Source organism: Aythya fuligula, chromosome 3 (genome assembly GCF_009819795.1).
Source record: "Aythya fuligula isolate bAytFul2 chromosome 3, bAytFul2.pri, whole genome shotgun sequence".
In the NCBI taxonomy this organism is placed as follows: domain Eukaryota; kingdom Metazoa; phylum Chordata; class Aves; order Anseriformes; family Anatidae; genus Aythya; species Aythya fuligula.
Window position 1 is genome coordinate 44,619,084 of NC_045561.1, and position 25,316 is coordinate 44,644,399.

Consider the following 25,316-nt stretch of genomic DNA (forward strand, 5'->3'; position numbering starts at 1 on the left):
GGCTGGGATTGATATTGTTTAATAACTTAATTAGTGACCTGGGTGACTGGATGGAGCGCATTCTCAGCAAGTTCACATAAGATACCAAGCTGACATACTGAAGGGTTAGGGTATTATTCAGAAGGACCTCAAGAGGCTGGAATAATGGTCTGACAGGAACTTCATCAAGTTTAAAGGCTTCTTGGAAAGTATTAACTGCAACAGCATAACCTGGGTACCATCTGTATGGAAAGCAGTCTTCCAGAAAATGATGAAGAGAACCTGGTAAACATCAAGTTGAATACCCTGGCCTGAAAGGCAGACAGTTGCATACTAAAATGTTAAGTTAGCAGCAGTGCAGCCAGCAGAAAGGGAGGGAAGTGATCCTTCCTATCCATTCAGTATTTGTGAGACTGTATATGGAGCAAAGCATCCAGTTTTAGACTCCCCAGCACCAGGAAGATACTAATTTAATTGAGCAAACTCAGAAGTGAGCCACCAAGAAGATTAGGGGGCTGGAAAAAAAGGACATAAAAGAGGAAAGGAGAAGTGGATTTGGTTCAATCTGAGGAAAGAGCAGGCTAAGGGCAGAGCTTACTGTTGTCTTCACCTGTCTAGAAGGAGGGTTCAGAACCAGACACCTGTGAAAGGTGCACAGTGATAACAGAGTAACAAGCGACAAACAAAAATTGGAGCACTGGAATTTCCAACTAGATATATTAAAAATATTTCCACTATGAGGATGGTCAAATGTTGGAACAGGTTACTCAGATGTTATGGAATCTCCATCACAGAATGGGCATTGAACAACTCAGTTGCGCAATACTCTGAACAACCTGATCCAGCTGAACCTGCCTTGAGCATTAGGATAGTTTAGATGACATCCAGAAGTTCCCCACATCATTTTAAAAGCCAATACAGATCATTCATATGCTGTTACTGTCCTTTCTTGTTTGAATCAGTTTGTTATGAATGATAACTCTCCCACAGGTTAAGGCAACTTGTATTTGTCATATCATTGTTAAGAAGAATTATATTCATTTGTTATTAATTGCATGGTTTAGAATCCACAAAAAAAAAACTTCAAGCAGTCTAACCTATTTTAGGCCTCTGAGGATTATTTTCCTCTGGATCATCAAGGAATGCTGGCATGTAGTTATTAAGCTCTGACTGCAGACAATGAACAAGGTACCTAGAAGGGAGGAATGGGGGTAGGGAGGGAAGAAGGGGAAAAAAAGAATATTAAACATTTAGATTTTTTTATATTTGTATTATTAATACTTCTAAATAAGAGATCTGGAAAATTACAAAATCGGTGAAATCAGTCTTAAGTATGTGACTATAGTGATCCGAGTAATACTTTTTTAAAAGGATACAGAGAAACCAGTTCTCCTATGACTTTCCCAGAAATACTGGAAGAAAATTTAGATCATCAGGGAACAAACACAGCCACTAAAACACAATATTGCTACCACAAATATAAGAGAAGGTCATATGCTACACAAAGAATGCTGTCAGGCCAATCTTTAGTCTGTAAGATTAAAAAAGTAATTTTCCCCTGAACAGAAATGCACTTTTTCCATTTTAAAATCTACCAAGAAGAGTTCTAAACATAATTTTCCTGTTCTGAGCCAATGCACAAGATCCTGAAATGGTCCCAGTCTTCTGTGACAAGAAATCTTTCACTCTTGCATTTCTCTTTTAACCAGTGAAATTAAAATTTTTAGTATTTGTTTGCTTCTAATAATTAAACATTTTCTTTAATACTGCTTTATAGCGAAAAAATATTATGCATAAACGATTTGCTGAGAATTGAAACTAAAAGGAAATCAAAATTTTAATTACATAGTCATAAGGAAAATAGTTCACGGCTTTCTACTATTCCCCTTTCTGTTTCTGGTAACATTTTCATCTAGAGAACAAAAGGGATGGCCATTTCAACCAATTCTGGTATATGCCAGTTATTGCCATCAAATAACATCTTCACAGCAGACTTCCTTCTTTTAATGCTTCTATTATGCTTCCTTATTTGTCTTCTAAAAATATGTTTCACAGCTCTTTTATCCAAAAGTTTAATACATCCATTTTACAATGCACTTAGGGGAGAATTCACTCACAGCCGAAATTCATAAATACCATTTCTCATCCAGCCTGCTCATGTACAGGGTAAAATACAATGCCATTCCTTTCCAGCCATAGAAGCATTCTGTTTTCAATGACTGTCTAGCTAACTGAAGTAGAAAGATATCAATTAAGAGTGATCTGTGGTGAAGAGGCATAGGTTCATTAAGTTATTAGTCACTTAAAGATAATATAAAAATGGAAAGACCGTCGAAATAGTTACTGTATCTTATTCACCCATAATTCTCCTTTAAAAACAAATCTGTGCTAGTACATGCAAAGTAGTTTAGCATTTCTCTGATATTCTTTGAATGTTCTGAAAGGTATGGTAAATTATCACAAAGTACAAAGCTCTTTAATAATCAATCCCAAGCCATTAAGCCCATTCGAGTAAATGCTAGACAAAATGTCTGAAGTGCTGAGAAGTGTTCTTAATCTAGATGTTTCTAATAACAATAAACTATAAAAATTACACAAGCTACTAACTTATAAGAATCATGCTTTTTCAAGAAAACATGCACCTTGGATTACGTGCACACATTGACCACCACCCCCTGGACCTTCTCATCAGGGCTGCTCTCAACCTGTTCTCCGCCCAGCCTGTATTTGTGCTTTTATCTAAAAAAGTATCTATTGTGCTTATATCTAAAATAAACACCCTACAAATGGGGGAAGGGTGTGTACAAGCCATCCAAGGTACACTAAGCCTTCTCTAAACATTAGTTTCAAAGGCAAATTTGCTGAAAAACACTTGTTCAATACTAGATTAAAAAATAAAACTAAAAGTGAACAAAAATCAAGCATTTCTTGCTGATTATCACTGTGCTCACTCAGTGCTGTTATCTTTGTTTGAGGATATCTTTATTTGAGCAACCTTTCATCAGAGGATTTCCCTTCCCACTGGATACCTCATTTAATTTTTCTTTTAATCAGTACTGTAATTATTTGAGCTGACTAACATGGGTTGATTTTACCCCAAGCCTAAACTTGTCTTTACACTATGTTTTTAAGAAAAACACTGTGCAAATTGTTATTTATGAAAGGAGTAGATTACTAATTTAATTAGAAGCCCCAAAGAGCACAAGGTTCATTACATTACAAGCCCATAAATATTTAAGTCCATGTACATAAACACTATACTTAAACACTAGCAGAAAACCTTACCCCATACCTCTAAAAAAAAAAAAAAAAAAAAAAAACAACTTAAATTATGAGATAGTGAACTAATTTAAACAACATTTTGTTAACTAACACAAGAATAACTACAAAATATTTAGCAGTTCTCTAAATGCCCTGAGATTAAAGCTATGTGTTTTTACAAATGTTAACCAAAAAAAATCAAGTATCAAACTACAGAAGAAATCCTCAAACTTCAAACTACAGAAACTAGTTGAATAATGTTGAGAGGCCAGTCACTGTTTTTAGTACTATCTATGGTTCAAAGCCTACCAAACTTTCCATACCAAAATGGGAAATCCAGACAGATTGTTATTCCTTTAATGACGAAACACATGAAAGTGATGCAGATGAAACTCCTGGCATAGCACAGTCATCTCTATTCAGAAAACAAACTGTAAAATGTAGTCTGGTCTCTCTTATAAGCCCTCCTCTCAGACATTTAACAAGACATAAAAGACATTATTGCTATAACTAAAATTTGGGGAAAAGAGAAGATATTACAAAAACCACAGAAATAAACTGTCACATGAACATATAGAAAGGTAAGTGAAAGAAGTTCATTAGCCTTACTTGAATGCCATTTGAACCAAGTGTGCCAAAACATCTTGTGCATCCACAGTAATTCGGCTAAGGTCTCGGTCTTGCTTTATGAAATTCAGTAATTCAGATGCATTTGCCATCCAAAAGGCAAGTGCCCCGGCAATATTCTTCTGTTTCTGTAAGTAGAAAGAAGCAAGAAATAATACAGAGAAATAGCCCTCTGATGAAACACTGCAGCTTAAAAAGGCTTCAAAAGATAGACCAGTACGTTTTCCCATTTCACCAAACATACCCCAGATACCAGATATTTGCAAAATGTTTATATACAACATTGCAAATTGTTGTAACTGCTAAGTTCAATTTTAACGTTCTCTGAACATACAAAATTCTATTAAATTGCCAATGGCAGCATCAATAAAGCCATGGCATTAAGTATCTAGTTACAAAGTGCTGAGAGCTTAACTAAATGCAGTATCTGGTAGTCTGTACGCTTTTAAGCGCATATTCCCTGTTGCCCCCTGCCACCCTGATACTGCACTCGCTGGCTTTGATACCAGGTGGTACAGTATCAAGTACTGATCTATCTCACCATCTCCCGACCACAAATGCCAGGCCAGGCAACCTCAGATGAAATCCAAAGAATAGGAACCACAAACAACAAAAAAGGAAAATAAAGGGAAGAAAAGAACTTTGGTCATTTCATATCCACATTGAAGTGCGTTAAGCAGAAATTATGGAATGCCATAAAAGTTGCAAAGTCAAAAAAGGATTTTAGTACTGCATGTTCCAGTTGCTGAATGAGTGTTATGAACTGTTCAAGTCCAGCTGTTTGAGTATTGTATTTTGATATGGAAGCAGCATGAGAAACTGAGCTAAGCCAACATAGCTAGGATCAGTTCCCAGCAGTATTTCCTACCTGATCAACCTGGTCTACCTCCTGGAGAAAAACGGACGAAGGAAATCAAACAGAATAGAAGAAAAACTTGTGAACAATCATGATAGCTTCAGAAATCAAACACTAAATATGAAGGTACAACACTTATGTTCACAGTTATACACAAATGCATTAACCAGTAGCTGTGATGCAACTGAGCTCCTTTTAAAAAAAAGGAATTATTTTGATAGGACTAGTAGCACAACAGCTAAGAGCTGAAGTGCCCACACATCGTGATTAATTTAGGGAATGCCCTATGCTAGTTGACATCCCGGAGCAGTTGGTTATTCTACACTCAGTGCACCACAGAGACCTCGCAGCACATTGCACAGGCAGCAAGGTAACTAGCCCTGTGAGTAACACATCCAGGGAGCTACTTGCCCACACTGCTGCAATGAAGACAATGTACACACAAAGGGGGACAGAAACCCCCCACTAGAAAAACAAAACAAAACAAACAAAAACAGAAAGAAAATGCAAACCAAAAAACACACAAAAAACAAAAGCACGAAACACATTTAACGTAAAACACCTATACACAGATTTAATATATGGCTTTTCAATTAAAGAACAAAAAGACCATTTTATAAGAACAAAACAGTCAAATGAAATATCACACTAAGAGCTTAAATACTTGTATATATAAGCTATGTTCACTTGAGTGAACAAAACAAAGAAAGAAAGAAACAAACAAAAACACACATACCCCCAACCGGGTATGCCTGTCTGATTATTTAAAACTAAGCTCTTCATTCTTTTGTACTTCCAACATCACTCTCCTCACTCCTGCATCACAGTAAGCTTAGATGTAAAAATCTGAGATGTCATTTTCTGTCACTATCATAAGGTTAGTTGGAGTTAAAATAAATAAATAAATAAATAAATAAAAAGCTAAAAAAAGCTGCTGCTTTTCTGTTTCTTCTCCCTTTTCAACCAAGAAAGCAAGAGACTCTAAAATGGAGTGAAGATGGGCTGGTACAGGTCGGGAGGAACTGCTCTGAATGTTGCTCTTTCTGAGATGTTAAAATTTGGAGAGGATCAGAAATGTCATAGAATTATTTGGAAATCAGAATACACAAAATTTACTTCCTTGTATGAACTTCCTATTCCAATATTTCTATTGAAAATACTGAGCCTTTTCAGAGCTCTCTCCAATTTTATCCCTATCCCATATGATGTCTTCTATACTATTTACATATACAAAGCCACAAAATTTAGCTTGTTACCAAAAATCTTCCTGACTAACTTCAGAAAGCTAGCAAATCTCCTTATTGTCTAAGACATTTTTTATCTTAATTTTTCTTATTTCCAGTGGAGTGAAAAGTTTTGTGCATCTTCCTTTTACTTTTGTGCTGTTTTGGGAATCTCTCTCTCCTTGCCTCATGTCTGTCTTCTCCATCTTTCACACCCTCAGATCCCTTTCAGCCCAGGTAGGCTTTACAGCCAAGACATACAAAAAAAGCTATCTCACACAAAGTTATTACACAGTAATGTAACTGTGACAGCCATCAACGCAAACACTTATTCAACAGCCTAGATGAAGTAATTTGACAGAGCTCAGCTACCATTGTTTATATCCCACCAAGACAGGTCCAAATTAATGACTTCTTCCTAATTAAGCTTTAGAATCATAGAATAAAACCATCTAGGTTGGAAAAAAACTTAGACTACCAAGCTCAAGCATCTGAATCAATGTAGCCAACTTCAGGTTTTATTTTGTTGTCTCTAGTCTATTAGCCTGCATATTCACTGATGTTTTACTCATCCATCACATTTGTGATTTCTATTTTCCCCCTGTTCCTCCAGCTTCTTCAGCTTGGGATTTGGAAGAAGCTCATTCCAATTTTTATTCAGTTTTCAAACTAGAGCTCCCTGCAGTTTATTTCTTGCCACTGGATAACGTCTTTCATTAATCATAAATTCAACTACCACTTCCCTGTTGATGCTTTCCCCAAACTTCAGATTGGAGATCAGATTGCATCCACAGAGACGCAAGGCTGGAGAAGTGGCCTTTCACCATGTCCCAACTCCAGACAGACACCTAACTTTGACAGTTTCATGATACTATCAGTAGGATTATATAAAATACTTTCACTTGCAACAACTGCAAGGCTGGACTTGATTTAGGAAGTCTTTCTCAGTGCTGTAAATTAATGTTTTCACAGTTATTCTATTTTTGAGCTTTGATTTGTTTTCTTTTGTGAAAATTGATGCTTGAGCTTGTCTCTCTAGTATCTTCTAGTGGCTATATGGTTATCCATTTTAATTCAATACAAAGAGAATGTAGAGCTCTGTATCTTTGCTTTCCCACTGTCCCAACTCCTCTCACCCCAAAACTTTGTGTCATTGCTACTAGTTTACACCAGTTACATAAACTGAGTAACTTTATTTGATGCAGCCCTGTAACTTACACATTATATTTGAAGCCTTCATTGTTTCCCTTTCATTCTCCCAACTAAATTGCTTATGTTCAATTTCTTTGCATTTTCTGCTCCCCACTACTGCCCACAATCTCCCCTCCAACTTGAACAAATTCACTCTTCCACAAGCAGATAATTTGTACCGAAGTGGATGTTTAACTTTTGACACCATCTCAACTTTAATGAAATATCCATTTACAATGGCATCAACACTCAAAGTAGTGTGCTAGTTCTTCACTTCATATTCTAACCATGTTTAACCTCTCATCAACGCCAGCACATACATCAAAGTCATCTTTTTTCTTACTGTGAAGTGTCTTCAACATCGGCATTTTCTCCCGTTCTTTCTTGTGAAAGGTGAGAGCCTGTTGCTACTGTTTGCAGAACTACCTAATTACAACATCTTCCCTCCTGAAAACTCCACTAAACCTTTCCAAAACCTGAACAGTTTGTGATTGCTGTGACATTCATGCCACTCTTTTGGTGTTACTTTCCTCTTTTCCCTTAGTCAACCTGTTTTCCAACACTTGCACAGTGAATTCTCTACAGTAGGATTGATATATTTGTTACGCTTGCACAGTGACTAGCACAGTAGGGTCCATGCCCTGTATGGGCTGCTATGACAGCATTTTTTGCCACAAATGAATGTGTTTTCTTAAATAAAAATGTATTTCAATTTTTCCTCCTTCAGACAAAGAAGATTAGAAAGGATATCTGAAATAACTTTGCATTCTTAAGAAATTGCTCCTACACTTTGTCAACATTTCAACAATGCAAGGCATTGTCTAGTTTTGTAGACAAACCAGTGGATTTAATCCTGTACAGGAAACAGAATTCCCTCTGAGGTTCTGTGGAACTCCTGCATATCTAATAGCAGTGACACCACATTGAATATAAGATACTGGAACATTTGAGATCATACATTTCTCTTTCTAGGGCAGTTGTGTTACTTTGGTTCAAGAAGTCCCATTTTGTTGATGTTTTTGTGATTACAGAAATTGTAAAAGTAACAAGCATAAAAATTCAGAAATATTAATTCTTTTGAATGTATTAATTTCAAGCATCAAACAATGCAAACATCCACTATTAGTAATAAGTACATCCAACTTGTTTCATAAGAGTTTACAACAAGAAATGCTTGCAAAGTTTTTATCTTCTAGAAAACAGAAGAGTAACTTCTTATCATAGAACATATCTTCAGAGCAACAGTCCCTCCCTAACCTCCCACATTGCACAGGAGAGCATTTCTTCCAGCTCACATTAGTCATTGACACACAACAAATCTTCACACGGGAAATCAGTGCAGTCTGACTCTTACTAATAGTAGGTTAAACCCTAAGAAAAAGACTAAGGTGGTTACCAAATTATCTATAAAATGTTTAATTCCAAAATTTGTTTTTGCAAAGAAACTCACCTGTATAACTCCTTCCATCATGTTCACCATCTTGTTGACTATTGCAATGACTTTGTGAGTACGCTCAGTAGGAGTGATGTCAGGTCTGTACTGGCTTGACAATACATACCGACATGTCATGTACAAAACATACGTAGGTGACAGCTTAAAATGAACTGTTGAGCTATTTGTGTAATTTATAATGGCAGATAAAAAGGCATCTTCAGCTATGAAGAAAGAAGAAAATAAAAACATGCCATAAAGCCAAAGACTGGAACAATATTAAATAAAACAATTTCAAAACTGGGGGTGGAAGGTTGAGGAGGAGAGTGGGGAGAGGGAAGCAACATACAGGAATTCTAAGTTAAGTGTCTTATGTGCTACAGTTACTTAGGCACAGTAACATAAAGCTAGAAAGAGTGTTCACTGGGAAACATTTCTATAGTATTTTCTGTCTCTGTTGAAAATTTGCATCTTCAAAAAAACAAGAAAACGCAAATTTTCTCTCATCTACTTCAACAAAATTCCCTTATTATATGATATTGTAAACTAGTAAAAAAAAAAAAAAATCTGTCCTTACTTGCTTACAGATCTACTTAGTTTCAAATATCTGAAATCTGGACAATCTCTGATATGGTGTTTTTCTACCAGATCTGAGACCTTACACAGGGTGGCTAGGATAATGAAAATCGAAGTACTAAACAAAAATTTAATCTTCACTAGGTTTTATATATATCTTGGTCTAGAGCCATGTTAATATAGTATTTATGACATGGGGAACTCTATATAAGGGAATGAATTCAATCTATTCTTTGGGAGGTGGGATTAATATTTTTTTCCACAGTGAGGTTTGAATATCTGAAGATGAAGAGTTGAAATACAACTATAGTAAGATATGAGACTACGAGACTACTTCAGTACCACTTCATCCTCCCCACCAAAATCAACTATATTAATGGATAAGCTATCATCTGTTCAATCATTTTTTTTCTCCAGTGTTCACTTAAATTACCTGTAAGTTCTCAAACTGTCTGAAATATTACGCTACAGAAAAACATGTCAACAGGTAAGTGTTTATAACTTGATAATTTACTCACAGCTTTCCCTGAATTCAATACTGGCAGGTAGGATCAGTTCTGGTCCATGGGTATCCTGAGATCTACAGAAAGGCGACAAAGATTGAAGCAAACAATCCACATGGGTAACATTAAATCCACTGTAAAACAACAAATTTCACCAAATACATTGGTTCCAATTGCTGTCACAACAGCTTTCCCCAAAACAATTCTTTTCTTTTACCTGTTCTCTAGAATCACTCAAGCTACTTTTGCCCACAACACAATAGATCACAATACAGACTTGAGCGGGGAAGCCTGCATTATTAATGAACACCCTCCTTTGTGCTGCATGGCAGACTGATAGGATCGGCTTGCCATCTGCCATCAACAGAATTCAAATAGCAAATTATTCATGGACACATGAAAGAGTTAATCAAACTCCACCTGAAGCATCAGCTCTGCTACCAAAAGTGAAAAAAAAAAAAAAAAAAAAAAAAAAAAGAAGAAAAATCTAACCCCTATCCTACCATGGTTGTTGAAATATGACATTAAGAAACACAAGTCATTCCAAGAGCCCCAGAACTATTTCTTAACTGACCACAGAGTTCTGTTCTACCAACACCTATCAGAGAACTCACAGAGGAGAAAAAAAACGAACACGAAATTGATTTTTCTGGTATCTTCAAAAGGTTAAGCACATGCTTCATTTCTCCCTTAAGCAAAATAATTAATTGGGCTCTTCTCTGTAATTAGGCACCGATTTTCAGGAAACGTAGAAGCTTAACATCTTTTCCATGTGGTAGCCATTTTTAACCACATTTAATTCAATAGGCAGCTTTCTTCTTACCCCAACAACTTTGAGAAATAAAAGGATGTAGAGTGATTATGCAAGCCTCACAGTCCTAACAAAGCAGTCTAAACAAGCAAAAATTTTAGTTATTCTACAAAGCAATGACAGGACACTCCAAAATTAAATCAGAGTATTTAGTTAAGTCATTTAAGTCATAACTTATTATAAAGAAGAAAAGCTCAATGAAACTAAGCTCTGGGGAGCTGAAAGTTAAGGAACAGGTGTCCAGGCACAGCAGGGCAATGTATACTCAAATGGTTAAGTCTTATCTGAAATCTCATTTTTTGTTTGTTTTTTAAGTCTTTATTAGTATTTAATTTTTTCATCACAACTTCGAAAAAGTAGCATTCTGCTTGCCATCGTTCAGTATACTGCGATAACACTGAATGTCGTCATATACAGCTCTTTTTGATAAGGAGATATGACGTATTTAAGCTTAAAAATGAGTACTTAATTTTTGCTTTTCCAACTCCTCTTACTTGCTTTTTCAATCTCCTCTTCATTTGCCATGTAAATGCAATGCCATTCAAATCTAATTTGGGGTTTTAGGCACGCACTTATTTTCATCTTCTCTTCCAAAAGTGAACAGGGTGAATTAGAGATAGGGGAGGGTCGGGTTGGGCATTAAGGAAAGGTTCTGCACCCAGAGGGTGGTTGGGCACTGGGACAGGTTCCCTGGGGCAGCGATCACAGCACTGAGCCTGCTGGAGTTCAAGAAGCATTTGGACAATGCTCTCAAACACATGGTCTGATTTTTGTGTGGTCCTTTGGGGACTCAGGAGTTGGACTCAATGATCCTTGTGTCCCTTCCAACTTGGGATATTCTATGATTCTATGATTTCCACAGTGACAGCAGACTCCTTATTAAGAGCACTTTGCTGGAGTTTAGATTGTAGCATTTCCTCCTTTTTTTTTTTTTTCCCCTATAAATTTAAACTGAACTAATTTCTCACTATCTCCAAAGCACTGAAAGTGCATTGTCTTCACTGAGAATTTAATCACTTCCATAAAGGAGTAATTACTATTAAAATAGCACTATAGTGATAAATCTAGAGATATCTTTCATTCGTCATTATAGGAATAAGACACAAATGTTTCAACAAAATGGCTGCTAAAGCACATATTTCACACACTGATTTTATTTTCTTTAGAATGAAGAGATAGAAATGCCTTTCAGCAAAAAGGAAGGGGATTATCAGTTTTCCCTCCAACGGGAGAGGGAGCAGCACAAGGTAAGAGAACTGGTATGTATTAGTGTAGGATTGCTTACAGACAATTTTGGAAGTTGACTTTTGCACTGTCATTTACTTTTAGCTACATTAGTAAGAGAGTTTCCTTCAACTAATGTACCATTTTCTGCATTCCCTAAGCACAGACAAAACACTGGAAATTTTGCAAAGAGGAAACTTAAGTTAAAATAACTTTGTGCTTCTGTTACAGGAGTAGCTAGCCAACCTGCTTTGTTACCAGACACTTTTCAGGTATATTTTGTCTTTGTGCTACTGCTTTTGTAGAAACACTATCTCTAAGGTAATGAATTTCACAGAGCTAAAACAGTTTCAAAGTCTAGTTAGGGTATATCTAGCAAGGGCACGCAGTATTAGGGGTTGCCTCCTCTAGTAAGTATGGTGTCAAGTAATACTACACTTTAAAATTGCATTAAAAAAAACAGCAACACATTTCCCTGATATTTCTGTATTCTCCTAAATTAACTATATAAGACAAGCTGTGTAGTGGAATAAAATTTTCTGTCTTCGGGTGGTTGTTTTAGCCAGCATACGCTGTAAAATTTTGTAAGGCATGTTAAAAATCAGGAAACAGAAGTGTCTGCATTCTATTTACACCACTTTCACACCACTATTCTCATTTCAATCAAACACATTTTTAAGAACTCCTGAAGGGTATCTGAGGCAAAAAAAAATTATCCTTTTTTTTTTTTTTTGGATGATATGCTTACTCATGCTAATTGAAGTCAGTTTTCTAACATGAATGTCATACTATAAACCATAACTCAATACTCATTATCTATCTGTATTTTTTTCCTCCTGGAGACTAGAGATGAATAAATAAGGCGATCAAGTTCTAATTTTTTGCTCTGCAAGGAATTCAGTGAGTGACTGGAAGTCTTCCTTCCCTTATTTACTTTCAAACAGCAGTGATGAACATACACAAAAAGAAGGGAAAGGACACTCACTACCAGGGTGGACTACTTGTTCAGTAACAAGAACCTGGATGAACTGCACAGTGGAAAGGCATCCCCCCTCCTCACACTGAAGCAACACAGCAGTTACTGTACTCCATGATTCCTGTCCTCACGGTTTACAAAATGAGACCAGAATTTCCTAGAGAGAAACCTAACTAAAGATTCATACAATATACCCACAAAGGGGAAGAATTCAGTTTACCTCAGTAACTCATTGCCTGGCATTTCCTAATTTGACATAATTTGATGATCTCAACACAGTGAGCACATTTTAGAGAGAACATGTAACAGAAATGCTTTGTTTAGATAAAACAATTCTGTATCCCTATCAAAAGGCATACAGAAGTGATACTATATGAGCATATTATGCACACAGAAATACAATATCAGGGTTGGTACTGACAAGAAAGATCTCTGCAGTTGTAGCTAACACAAATCTAAAAGTAATTTGGAAGTCTGCATAAAATCATTTTCTACACACAGGTACCAGAAGAAAAAACAGATATAGTAGCAGTAAGACTAGTATGTGCATTCTCTTTGGAAGGAATTTTAGAATTTTAAAACAATAACAAAGCCAACACAGCTCTAAGATAGCTTTGTATATTTGCAATACACAGTTATACTGCAAGAAAATCCTCTTAAAGTACTCTTGCTGAAAGGTAGATATTTAATTTCTGTACACATCATACAAATGAACAGCTAAAATTCAAGAAATGGTAACAGTAGAAACCTCAAGAACTTCTGTCAGGTTATAAAAAGTTCACAGGGAAGTTGTGTCGATCTTTCATGAGAGAGAAAAGTTAGTTGAAACATTAATAATTCAACTTACTGCACTAGAGAGGTGTTAAGTCTTCTACAACCTTAATAGAAACCATTTTGAAAAAATACACTCAAGATGCCCGGGCTCTTTGACAAGAGTGCAGAGCATAACCAAGCTGTATTCCACCATCACTTCAGTGAAAGCATTTAAAAGATGCCCCTGCTACAGAGTACTTGATCATCAGAAATGCCATTCAGAACAAAGCACAATTTTCTGTTTTGTTTTACCACTCACATCTCTAAACTCTTTTCTGTCTAGGGAATAATAATAACCCATCTAGAGGTACTAGAAGCTTTACAACTTGAACCACTGTGCTTGCACCACATATACCTTACCTTTCATCCATTTATCATAGCAGTTGCAACTCAATTTAAAAGCAGATTAGTATAAGGCAAATCCATATACAGTCCCGTATTTTTTAATAAGATTTTAAAGAAATTATTTTGACAGAATGATGGAACCACTGAAGATCATCCAGTCTGCTCAAAGTAGTGGCAACTTGAGCAGGTGGCTCAGGACCTCGTCCAGTTAGGTTTTGAGTATCTTCAGGGATGGAGACTCCACAACCTCTCTGGCAAACCTGTTCCAGTGTTTAATCACCCTTACAGTACAAAAAAAAAAAAAAAAAAAAAAAAGTTGTAGGTTTAAATGGGATTGCCCATTGCCTCTTGTCCTGTCAACAGGTACCACTGAGAAGAATCTGTCTCCACATTCTTTACTTCCTCCCATTAGGTATTCATACATGTATCAGTAAGATCTGCCCTGAACAGATCTCTTCTCTCTAGGCTATGAAATTCCAACGCCGAGTCCCCAGTCATTCTTTTCATGTTTAGGTCAGTTCTGATAAAAAGAATGAGACTCCAGAGAAAAACAGTAACACAGAAGCCTAAGTTTAAAGGGATCTCTAGGGATCAGCAGTTCCAATCTTCTGTTGTAAGCAGGGCTTTGTATTTGGTTATCCAGGATCCTGCCAAAATGAATCTTGAGAACTTCTAGTGAGGGCGATTCTACCACTTCTCTGGGCAACATACTCCAAAATTCTGTGTCACTGTGGAAATTTGTCTTCTGACTTACAGTCAGACAATTTTTTTTTTCCCTGAAGCAACTTCTGCTCATTGCCTGTCACCCAGCATCCTTGTGATGACAGCTACTCCATCTTCTCTGTAACTACCTTTTTGGTATTGGAAGACTGTGATTGGATTGATCCCAGGCCATCTTCTCTTTAGGCTGAAAAAGACAATCCCTGCTTTCTTCATACACAAAGTTCTTTAATCCTCTAACCATCTTGATGATAATGTCCTTACACAAGATTCTTACCAATTTTTCACTCTCTCTCTTGAACTGGGGGACCCAAACTGGACACTTCCAGGTGTGAACTAACAAGTCATGTAAATTGTAATAAATGCATCCCTTGATCTGCTGGCTGTATTGGTGCTGAGGTAGCCCAGGACACAGCTTGCCTTCATTTCTGCACGGACACGCTTTCTGATCCAAGTTTAGCTTCTTGTACATCAGGACTCCATCAGGTTCTTTTTAGCAGAGATACAATCCAAACAGCCAGACACCAGTCTGTATTGCTGCTTGGCATTTTTCTGTCTCCTGCCCAGAATTCACACTTATTTTTCTTAAGCATCATGACATGTTTGTTGCATAGGTCTTCTCTGAACAGTGGTGTTTTTCTCTGGCTTATTTGCTCTTCTCCAAATCAGGTATTTTCCAAAAACTTGGTGAAGATGCATTCAATCCTATCATCCAGATTGTTTATACAGATACCACATAGTATCAGATCCAATATCAACCTTAAGAAACACAAATTACAACCATTTGGCAAGTTCAGACTTGAGCCATTAAGCATCACGTTTTCAGCTTGACAGTTTGGCCAGTTTTTGTCTTAACAAGGTCATTCTGGGAAACTGTATCAAGGCCTTGCTAAAACCAAGTAAACAATATGATGCCCGAAGCTCTCCTCTCATTCACCATGAGAGTTGTTTCATCACAGAGGCCAGTCAGGTTGGTCTTGTGTGTTTTATTCTCGGTAAATCCATACTGGCTTTTGCTAATGAATTTCATGCCCTTTGTATGCCTTGGAATAGCTTCTACAAGGACTTGTTCTACAGTTTTCCTGGGACTTGAAGTGAGGCTGACTACACCGTATTTTCTGAATCTTCGATTTTGACTTTTCTGTAGATGGGTATGGTATCTGTCCTTTTCCAGTCATTTGGTACTTCTACAACCTTTCAAAGATGAATGGGTAGCTTTTGCAATGACACCAGCCAACTCTTAGCATCTTTGGATGCATCTCATCAGGTCCTTTCTATTTATGACAGGAAATAGCATCACTTCAAATTATTTTTTTCTGATAATAAAAGATTCTGTCTAAAAAGGAGTTGAATCTGTATGGATGGACACAAACTGCATTTTAACAAGATATTATGACACATGGAGACTAAATAGTAGGAAAATAGAGTACAATTTTAAGTCAGTGCTTTCCACCAGGGCTTTGGAAACAAACTGAATATGCAGTGCATGAAAAGTGGCATTTTGCCCCTGAAAAACTCAACTGTGAGCAAAATGAGATGGCATTCATCTGCTTAACTACTACTATAAAAGAAAAAAAAAAATCAAGATGCTATCCATTCTTCTGAATTATATAACTTTGCACAACAAGCACTCAGAGGTAGCTAAAATTCTTGCTTACATAATTTGCCAACTACATTGTTATCAAAATAGGAATGACTTGGCTATTTCTCTATCTAGAATCAGTTACATCACCAAGCAACTGACAAATGAAAAAAATCAAATCATTGTATGTTTGTTATTAATGGCATTCCAGATGACATCCTTGACCACAAGTCAACAATAATGTGACAAGACTATCAGCTTAAGTTTTACAAAAAGAGAACTATAAACAGAATACTGAAACAAAAGAATACGATTTTTTAAACGTTCTTCTAGGTTTTATTTGGAGTGAGATCTTAGAGGAAGTATCATTTTCCATAGGGAAAGTCAGGTAGCCCAAAATATTTTAACTCTGCTTGATCTATCACAAAAACGCATTGATTTTTTCCCCCATTATGAGAAGTAACAGATTACATGGTTCCTACCTGCTATCCTGTCTGCGATAATCTTGCTGTTCTATTCTAATCATCGGCTTCACCATTCCTCGTTCAGCTGTGCTGGATGCTGATGATGTTCTGTCACCATCAAGCCTGCTGGTGCTCTAATTCAAAACAGCAGGACAGGCATTTAATATTCAAACATTGGATTAACAAGTATTTGCGCTTGGCACTATTAAAATGAAGTGACGATTTGAGGCTTGAAAAGTGATGGCAAAACAGAGGAGTGCAGCACACAGTACCGCAACTCCAGCAGGTGTTTTCATCACAAAAACATTGAAGGGTACTCTCGCAATCAAAAGATCCCAATGGTCAGTTAAAAGTAGGTATTTGTTTATGTGTTGCCAGAACATAAGAAAATTTTGAGGATCTTTATTTAGAAATTGCATAGATAACAACAAAAACAAAGAATGAATTGCCTCTTATCTGAAGATTTCATTAACAAAGTTAAATATGTTTCACAGATTTAAAAATTATGCTTATAAAACATTTTAAAGCTATTTAAATTAGATTTAAATCTTATCCAAATGCATACACTACTGGTTTAGGCTGTAATTTATCCTGTCCTTACGAAAAAAGCCTGCTTACCTACACAGTACATAATCTTCCAGGGTAAGGACAACTCAAACCAAGCCAATTTTTATGCACAGGATTGTTTTCTTCAGTGTTCAGCAAGCTTTTGATTTCTGCTTTCTAATTACATGTCAAATTCTACCAGGAAGAGGAAGAAACATGCTGCTCTAAGCAGCAAAATTTCTATTTTTTCTCCCAGTATAAAACAGTTGAAAACAAAACAGCAGTAAAATATGAAGTGCTTCTGCATTTTCTAAGGAATTTCTAGGACTAAGTAACTTGATTCAACACAAGTAAGCTTATCAAAAACTGTGAGAATTCAAATATTTTTTTCCAGTACTGACATGCCAAACTATCAATCACTTTTCACCATTAGATATCAGCAAACTTTAAAGAAAGTGACTGTTATCCCTTTTCCAAACCGAAAACTCGTAAGAGCAACTGTTAGAAAACTATTGATGCACCAGTAATTTAACAAAAAAAGAAAAACAAAAGAGCTGTTCAATCTTCTCTAGGTTCACTACAGTATTTTTAGTGAATTTGAAAAGAATGAAGTGCACTATTTAACATTATAATATCGAACTCCAATTGTAAGCAATTTTGAGACATTTAAATAGTTCAGAGGTTTTTTTCCTTCCTTTCTTCAAAATGTCACTCAAGTTCTTATCAGAGTTAAAAAAAAAAAAAAATGCATCCAAGATGCAAGAAAGCATTGTCACAAAAAGATATACAGATAGGAGAAAAACTTAATCAGAAGTCTGTGGCAAGAAAAAAAAAAATAAGATAAACAGGTATATTTAAAAGCTATCAGAGCATTATTAATACATATATTGCTATATCATTAAGTTTCTTTACAAGTATTTCAATTTGTTAATAGTAGTAATGAAATAAAAAAAGCATTTCTGGGAGGACTGCTACATTACAAACTGCCGTAATAATTCATTCATTCATTTCATATGAGGCATGTGATCAAAGCAAGGCATTAACAGTTGTGTCATTTTACTCAGTTTGTTTACTCTTGGAAAATGCAACTTTGGCACAGTATCTATTGACAGACAGAGCAGACAAGGCAAGAAGAGATCATCACCTCATAAAATGTTCATAACTATGATTGCAGAGCCAGCTTGTTTTTCCAATATGGATACAGGAGCTCTATTGAAGTCAACAGTCACATCCATTAAATTTTAAAAGCCCAGTTAAGATTAAAATTGAACACACTTTCATATTTTATATGCCCTATAACAGATGCTAGTCATGGGTTACATATGAGATATTCATATAACATTTTTAATACGAATCTCTATTCGCATGTAATTAGACTGATTAATCCATTTCTCTTAACACTTTATTCCGGACTTGAACAGTTTTCCTTTCTTAAAAAAAGGAAAGTTATTACTCCTGCCACAGAAAGTTTGCTGAATGTCAATTTGAATTTAAACAGAATACACTTGTGCTGAAGAAAAATACATAAAAATAATAAATACACATCATACCTAATCCCAAATAAACAGTAAATGGGGTAGGGAGAACAATGGAAGCACTTTAGCAATAAATAATAAAGAACATGCTAGCTCAAAGTTACGTTATTGGCAGAGTTGGTTATGTATCATATGATTTATAATATAATACCTTGCTTACTGGTAATGCTGTTCCACTGTGAACATCTCCCTCTAGATCAAACGTGGTTTCCTGAACAGCTCTAGAAGACAAAATTTGAAGTATTTTTTAGAAATTATACAGGTAAACGTTCAACAAACAAACAGAGCAGCTAAAATTATTAAATAAAAACCCCACAGGGTATAACATGATACCTATTAATATCACCTTTCAACACACTGTGTCAATTCTTTATATGAGAACAAAAAAAAAATATCATTTTCTTTGTCAAAACAGATTCTTAGTTACACCCCTTCCCCCAATCAAGGGAGAAAATACAAAAGTCACTAAAGTATTTTCAGTGTATTATATTCACTGTAACAGACAATATTTTTGTAAGGTTTTCAATGTTAAAATGTACAACTGTGTTACTGTAAATCATTTATAAATCACAGTAGTGCATTTTATTATCTGTTTATTCTAAAGAATGAATATTTTAAACTTGATCATTCAAGCTGCAATACCCTTCCACCAGAGATTTTACTGTCCAGGCAATGCTCTGCACTAGTACAGTTCTTTGCAATTGATTATATGAACCTGTAAAAGGAACTATTTATTGATCTGCAGGCTAGATGTAGAGGGAACTGAAGATTTTAGAAGCATCATATGACAGTGCTAGAAGTCTGCCTGCAGACAGCTCTTACACCCAGCCCTGAACTGATGTTTAGTTCACAAACACAACCAAAACATGCACGTGGATTTTCAGTTGTTTTTTTTTCATATGTCATCCTATATTTTATCTGTCTTAGGCAATAAATTAACATAAACACCACCAATATTAGTGGACTACTGTCATTAATAAGCTGACCAGAAAACGAAGGGATAAAGCCAAATAGATGTAAGAGGTGAGGGTCTGGGATGGAACATGCAGTGTAATACAACCCCGCCCATACATTAGACGTCCTATTACAGATAAGCAGTTTATGTCCAGAAGTACTCAAACTTGTATGGACAAGCAAACACAACTCACAGAATTTCTTGGATGGAAGCAGAGCCACAAAATCAGTGATAACCAAATTTTTGATAACACAGAAGTCCCCTTTTTCATTAACCCTCTGACTTTAGATACCAGAAAGTTTCCCCTGTACTCGGCTGTGGTGAGGCCGCAACTCGAGTACTGTGTTCAGTTTTGGGTCCCTCGCTACAAGAAGGACATCGAGGTACTTGAGTGGGTCCAGAGAAGGGCGACGAAGCTGGTGAGGGCTCTGGAGAGGAAGTCCTACGAGGAGCGGCTGAGGGAGCTGGGCTTGTTCAGCCTAGAGAAAAGGAGGCTCAGGGCGACCTTATTGCTCTCTACAGGTACCTTAAAGGAGGCTGTAGCGAGGTGGGGGTTGGCCTGTTCTCCCACGTGCCTGGTGACAGGACGAGGGGGAATGGGCTTAAGTTGCGCCAGGGGAGTTTTAGGTTAGATGTTAGGAAGAACTTCTTTACTGAGAGGGTTGTGAGGCATTGGAACAGGCTGCCCAGGGAAGTGGTGGAGTCACCATCCCTGGAAGTCTTCAAAAGACGTTTAGATGTAGAGCTTAGGGATATGGTTTAGTGGGGACTGTTAGCGTTAGGTCAGAGGTTGGACTCGATGATCTTGAGGTCTCTTCCAACCTAGAAATTCTGTGGTTCTGTGATTCTGTGAAGTCTACAAACACCCTGAAGAGAAATAAAGGAGTTCCTGCACAGTGAAATTCAACCTACCACTCTAGGTTTTCAGAACCTGTAACAAAGTCTAGTGCTGCTGAGACAGGGAATGCAGCTGTGTATTTACACGTACTTCTTTCAAATTAGACAAAAAATCCAGCAATTACAATAAGCACATTACTCATTACGAGGACTGAGAAAGTAGTCTGGAGGTTCAGGGTAAAGAGAAAGTAGTAGAAGCTCTCAGTGGAAGACCATCACTTGTGAGTTTTTGAAGACTGCAAAAGTCCAAAATATTGCTGTGCAATTTTAAAGCATATCAGCCAAAAATCACCCTCTCCAAGTTCTGTCACTTTTTGATTGTTTGCATAAAGCTTCCTTCATTTTGTAGCTAAAAAGGGTTTAAAACTTTCACACAGAAGTCTGAAGATCTAGATGGACTTTTTCACCTGTCATTAGTCAAGTTTTGGTATGGCTGAGGCAAAGGGCTGCCTTCCTGTTACAAGGAGAAAACAATCATTGGACGTGCATTTTTTTTTTTTTTAAAAGCAGGAGGCTGGCAAGTTATTTCCAAATGGCAAGTGCCTCTTTGCATGCTTGGTGCATTCCATGCCATTTAAGTACCAGCTAGAGGTATTTACTTCCAAAAACTCACAGTAATCTTATTTGACACAAGAAAAACTATAGCCTATGGATGACTTGAATATATGAACTGTTTTTTATCCATAATGAAGAACAGGAATAACACCTTCTCTAAAATTCATTCTACAGGTGTTTTTTTTTTGTTTGTTTGTTTTGTTTTTGTTTGTTTTTTTTTTTTTTTTTACAGGAATAATACCATAAAATTCCACATTAAAATAAAATGAAGAAAAATATTTGAAATACACATTATGTTAATTCAGCAGATTAACCAGAAGAGACTTTCATTCTTCTACAAACCATTTTTTTTTTTCCTTTTCTAAACTACTACATACTATAATAGCTTCATTTGGACCCTGATAGGACAGAGGATATGATGTATTTTATTTCATGCCATACAGTCTGATTTTAAGATTGTTTCTACTAAGCATTTCCATAGGCACTGAACAGAATGCCTGAGCTGCTACAAGTCTCTTAAACCGTAATTAATATTTTCATTATGCACCTACTAAAAAGATGTATATACAGAGAAGCAATAGGACAGCCTCCTGGACTGTTAGTCCTTGCAACACAGAAACTAGAAGACAAGTAATCATGCTATAGAAATAGTTGGAGTTCTAAAAATTAACTTCTAAGGAAGAATGAAAAACAGTTTTCTAAAATCAGCAAGCTCTTTACTTGGATGAATCGCTTTGAAATACATTAACACAATGAGTTCAATTGTTTTTAACAGAAAAGTAAGCTTCAGGAAAACTTATCTGAATACTTCATAATGAAACTGACACTTGCTAATCCTAAAAAAATTCACAAGGTGGAGCTCAAGTATTAAAATAGTTATATATTTAATACTTAAAAGCAGCTACTAGGAACTCATTTAAAATCATGCTGTAATCATAGGCCATTTATAATGCTGTCATTCTCTGTTTTTCCAATGCTCTCCCCTTCACCTTAGATGGAAGAAAATAAGTTGTACTCACCCAGTTTTGTGTCTTGGACCTTTGACCATAAGACTTGCATCAATAGGTCTTTTAGGAATAATATGATCCTGAGTGGGATCCACAAACTTAAACACATGAGATGATCCAAACTGAACCTTCATTCCACTTTGCAGCATAGTGGTTTCTGAAATACGCTGACCTTCCACATATGTTTCAGCATCAATATTCCTTGGGGTTACAGTAACAACTCCATCCATATTAGTGAGGTCACAATGATGAGGTTGAATTCCTGGCCCAAATAACTGGATACAGAGACAATTAACACAGAATAAATTAAATTAAACTGCAGCAGAAATTAAAACAAGATTAAGCTGCAGCTTAATCTATTTGTAGACTAGCAACAGAATTCCACTTGCATATGCATTCAACATGAACATTTGGTACTAAAATCAGTCAAGTTTCGTTTAACTAAAACATGCAGCAAGAATCAGTTAATGGAAGAAGTTTTTCACCTTTTTATCCATATGTAGTTTAGAACTACATTTTCCTTCATTTGCTATTTCAGCATAAAATCTCATGATGGAAGTACTTAAAAGTCAACTAGCCACACTAATGTGGATGCAGGGTGCTATAACAGACCCCCTGCCATCAACTTCATATAACTATGCTTGCTTTATACATTTAGGAAATCCTTACTCAAAGGGATTGACAGACTAGGACTTGAAAGCCATTAAGCAGTTAGGATAATACTAATAGTGCTAGTACTATTTGATCCAGTGATTAAAAAAGAACATCCCGTTTTAAATAATGAAACCCTTATTTTCTTCTTCAAGCAAGCCAGAGGATATAAAATACAACAGAGTTATGACCATTAACCTGGAACTATAATCTGCCCTCCTAGCCTTGAAGGGTAACTTGATCTGCTCTTCATTAATATGAACCTTATAGTAAAGCCTGATCAATGTTTAAAAAAACCCATGTGATTCAAAGTTCACAGCATATTTAACGTATTTCCACAGTTATACAGAACTGACTGAAGGTCAGCTCAGTTGTTATTTGAGTCTGCTTTTACTCCATACCTGTATGGAGTTCTCATCAAACTTTTCAGTTCCAACTGCAGTGACACTTAATTGTAGACGATAAAGCTTTGGTTTATCTCTGGAGTCAGAACCATCTGTAGAGCAAATAACAAATATGCAAGTTATTAAAGTTCAAATGAATAATAATCTCATCTTACTGAAGCTTAGTTCAAGAGCAGAAGTGTTCACCAAAAAAAATCCAAAAAAAGTGACATTCATTCAAGATTTATTGCGTTGTTCAATGTAGTTTATCATAGTTTAAAAACATGGAAAGTAAACAGAGCCCAGGCAACCAAGTGCTGTTATCTGCAAGTGCAAAGAACAAAGTAATCAGGAACTACTATCCTGAATATATATCCATACCAAATATATATCCATACCAAACTTTTTCCTATTCACCAGACACTGAAGTAGGATGATATAAAATTAGAATCATAAAAAAATAAAAAAGTTACTTATGACAGAGCTTTAGTCTTGATATACAAGATGGTAGCACTCTTGGCCTTATCTTTATAATCCCACTGACCCACATTTTCATCTCACAAAAAATGTGGTCAAAGTTCATCTTCCTCCTCTCCCCTGAAATACACATTCTCCAAATAAAATAAAATATAGCAACATACACAGGATGCAGCATAGGAATTAGCTGTTATCTCCATAGACTAAAATAGATGGGTTTTGGCATGTATGAAACATCCTCCGCACTTCCCAGAAAATACTTCAGACAGTAAACTAAGACTTTCACTTCTCACTTCCATCTAATTTTTCCTCCAAAGGGGAGATGCAAAAAACAAACAAACAAACAAACAAACAAAACAAACAAACAAAAAAAAACCAAACAAAAAACAAACAAACAAACAAACAAACAAAAAAAAAAACAAAAAAACCAAACAAACCCGCTGCAAGGCAAAGACTGTCTTACCTATGGACATGAGCAATGGTTTAAAGTCTTTCCGAAAAAAGTATTGGAGAGTATTACTAAAGCCATGGCCCACATAATGATACTGTCTTCAGTAGAATTGTAGTCAACTTCAAATTTTAAATGAAAGTCAACATAAAGAGAATCTCCGTAAATCTGTTTTTTTTAATTTAATTTTATTTTTTTTTTAACTCCCAGCATTAGAGCCAGAACCTCTCTACTGAAGTCAGAATGTATGCCATTTAATCAAAAGATTTCACTTCATTTACAAAGCACTTGATCCATCCTTCAATAAAAACTGTTTAAATGAATTAAGAGTCAACAACACAGAGAAGAATTAACAGTTAAGAACTTCACATTGAACGTAGTAGAACAAACAAAGGAAGGCAACAGGATAAAACAAACAAACAAACAAACAAACAAAAACAGAATGAAGTGAATGGAGGGGAACAGAATCACCAGCAGGATTTTAAATTATAATACAGGAAGAAGTGTAACGGGTGTTCCTAGAAACCTAGAAATAGCCTTCTTTTGTGGGTGCTGTGATGTTAATGGGCCATCAAGACATCAGGAAGAGATAGTCCACAGATTAGTAATCCCAGTATTTGATTCTAGAGACATACAGCTAATAACACTGCACACTAAACACTAACAGTATCTGCAGCAATTGTGTGCAGTTTTTAAACACTTCACAATGCTACTCAGAAATTATACACCTGCACCTTCAACATCACCAAATGCAGACATGCAATATGCTACTGAATGTATTTGGCCACTTAATCCCAATTCTCTTCTTAGTTTCTCTCTTCAAAACTCACATGTCAAAGCCTAGAATGGCTCTTTCATTTTGGATTAATAAAGAAATGAATATTTCCTCCTTCTTCCTGCATTCTAGTTTAACTGAAATGACACCCAGAAGATAGAAAAATCAGTTTGGAAGCAGAAGACATTTATTCTACTGGCAAAAATAACAGAATTTCAAAGTCGGTGCCATGAAATTCAGGGCTAGTTACCTAGGGATTTTGTTCTTAATTTCTTATGACACTTTCTTATAAAACCTTTATATACCGATTAGAGGCTAGGCTTTCCAGTAGTGGTTTGACTCCTACACTAAAACATACTTCTCCCCTGACCTCTTATTATTTCATTTTTGGCATCTTAAAAAACAGTAAGTTCTGAAGTATTCCTCAGATTTCTGAAATACTGTTAAAAGCATGACAAGTACTATATATGGTAAGCATTCACTTGAGATAACTTCTGGATGTCA

The 25,316-nt window shown here is 36.1% G+C and overlaps 1 protein-coding gene across 20 annotated transcripts in view; it reads right to left on the bottom strand.

The window, feature by feature from the left end:
• AFDN (afadin, adherens junction formation factor) overlaps positions 1-25,316 on the bottom strand; it is a 129,300-nt gene that overhangs the window by 51,764 nt on the left and 52,220 nt on the right. For 12 of the 20 annotated variants that reach the window (XM_032185906.1, XM_032185908.1, XM_032185907.1 and 9 more), the window contains 9 exons: positions 23,131-23,225; positions 22,091-22,353; positions 18,816-18,885; positions 16,602-16,717; positions 9,664-9,725; positions 8,588-8,793; positions 4,736-4,756; positions 3,850-3,995; positions 1,077-1,171 (listed from right to left, as the gene is read on the bottom strand). In XM_032185906.1, the coding sequence (XP_032041797.1) occupies positions 1,077-1,171; positions 3,850-3,995; positions 4,736-4,756; positions 8,588-8,793; positions 9,664-9,725; positions 16,602-16,717; positions 18,816-18,885; positions 22,091-22,353; positions 23,131-23,225 (1,074 nt within the window). The remainder of the gene's footprint in view (positions 1-1,076; positions 1,172-3,849; positions 3,996-4,735; positions 4,757-8,587; positions 8,794-9,663; positions 9,726-16,601; positions 16,718-18,815; positions 18,886-22,090; positions 22,354-23,130; positions 23,226-25,316) is intronic. The other 8 variants (XM_032185909.1, XM_032185905.1, XM_032185902.1 and 5 more) reach the window with 2 other exon arrangements.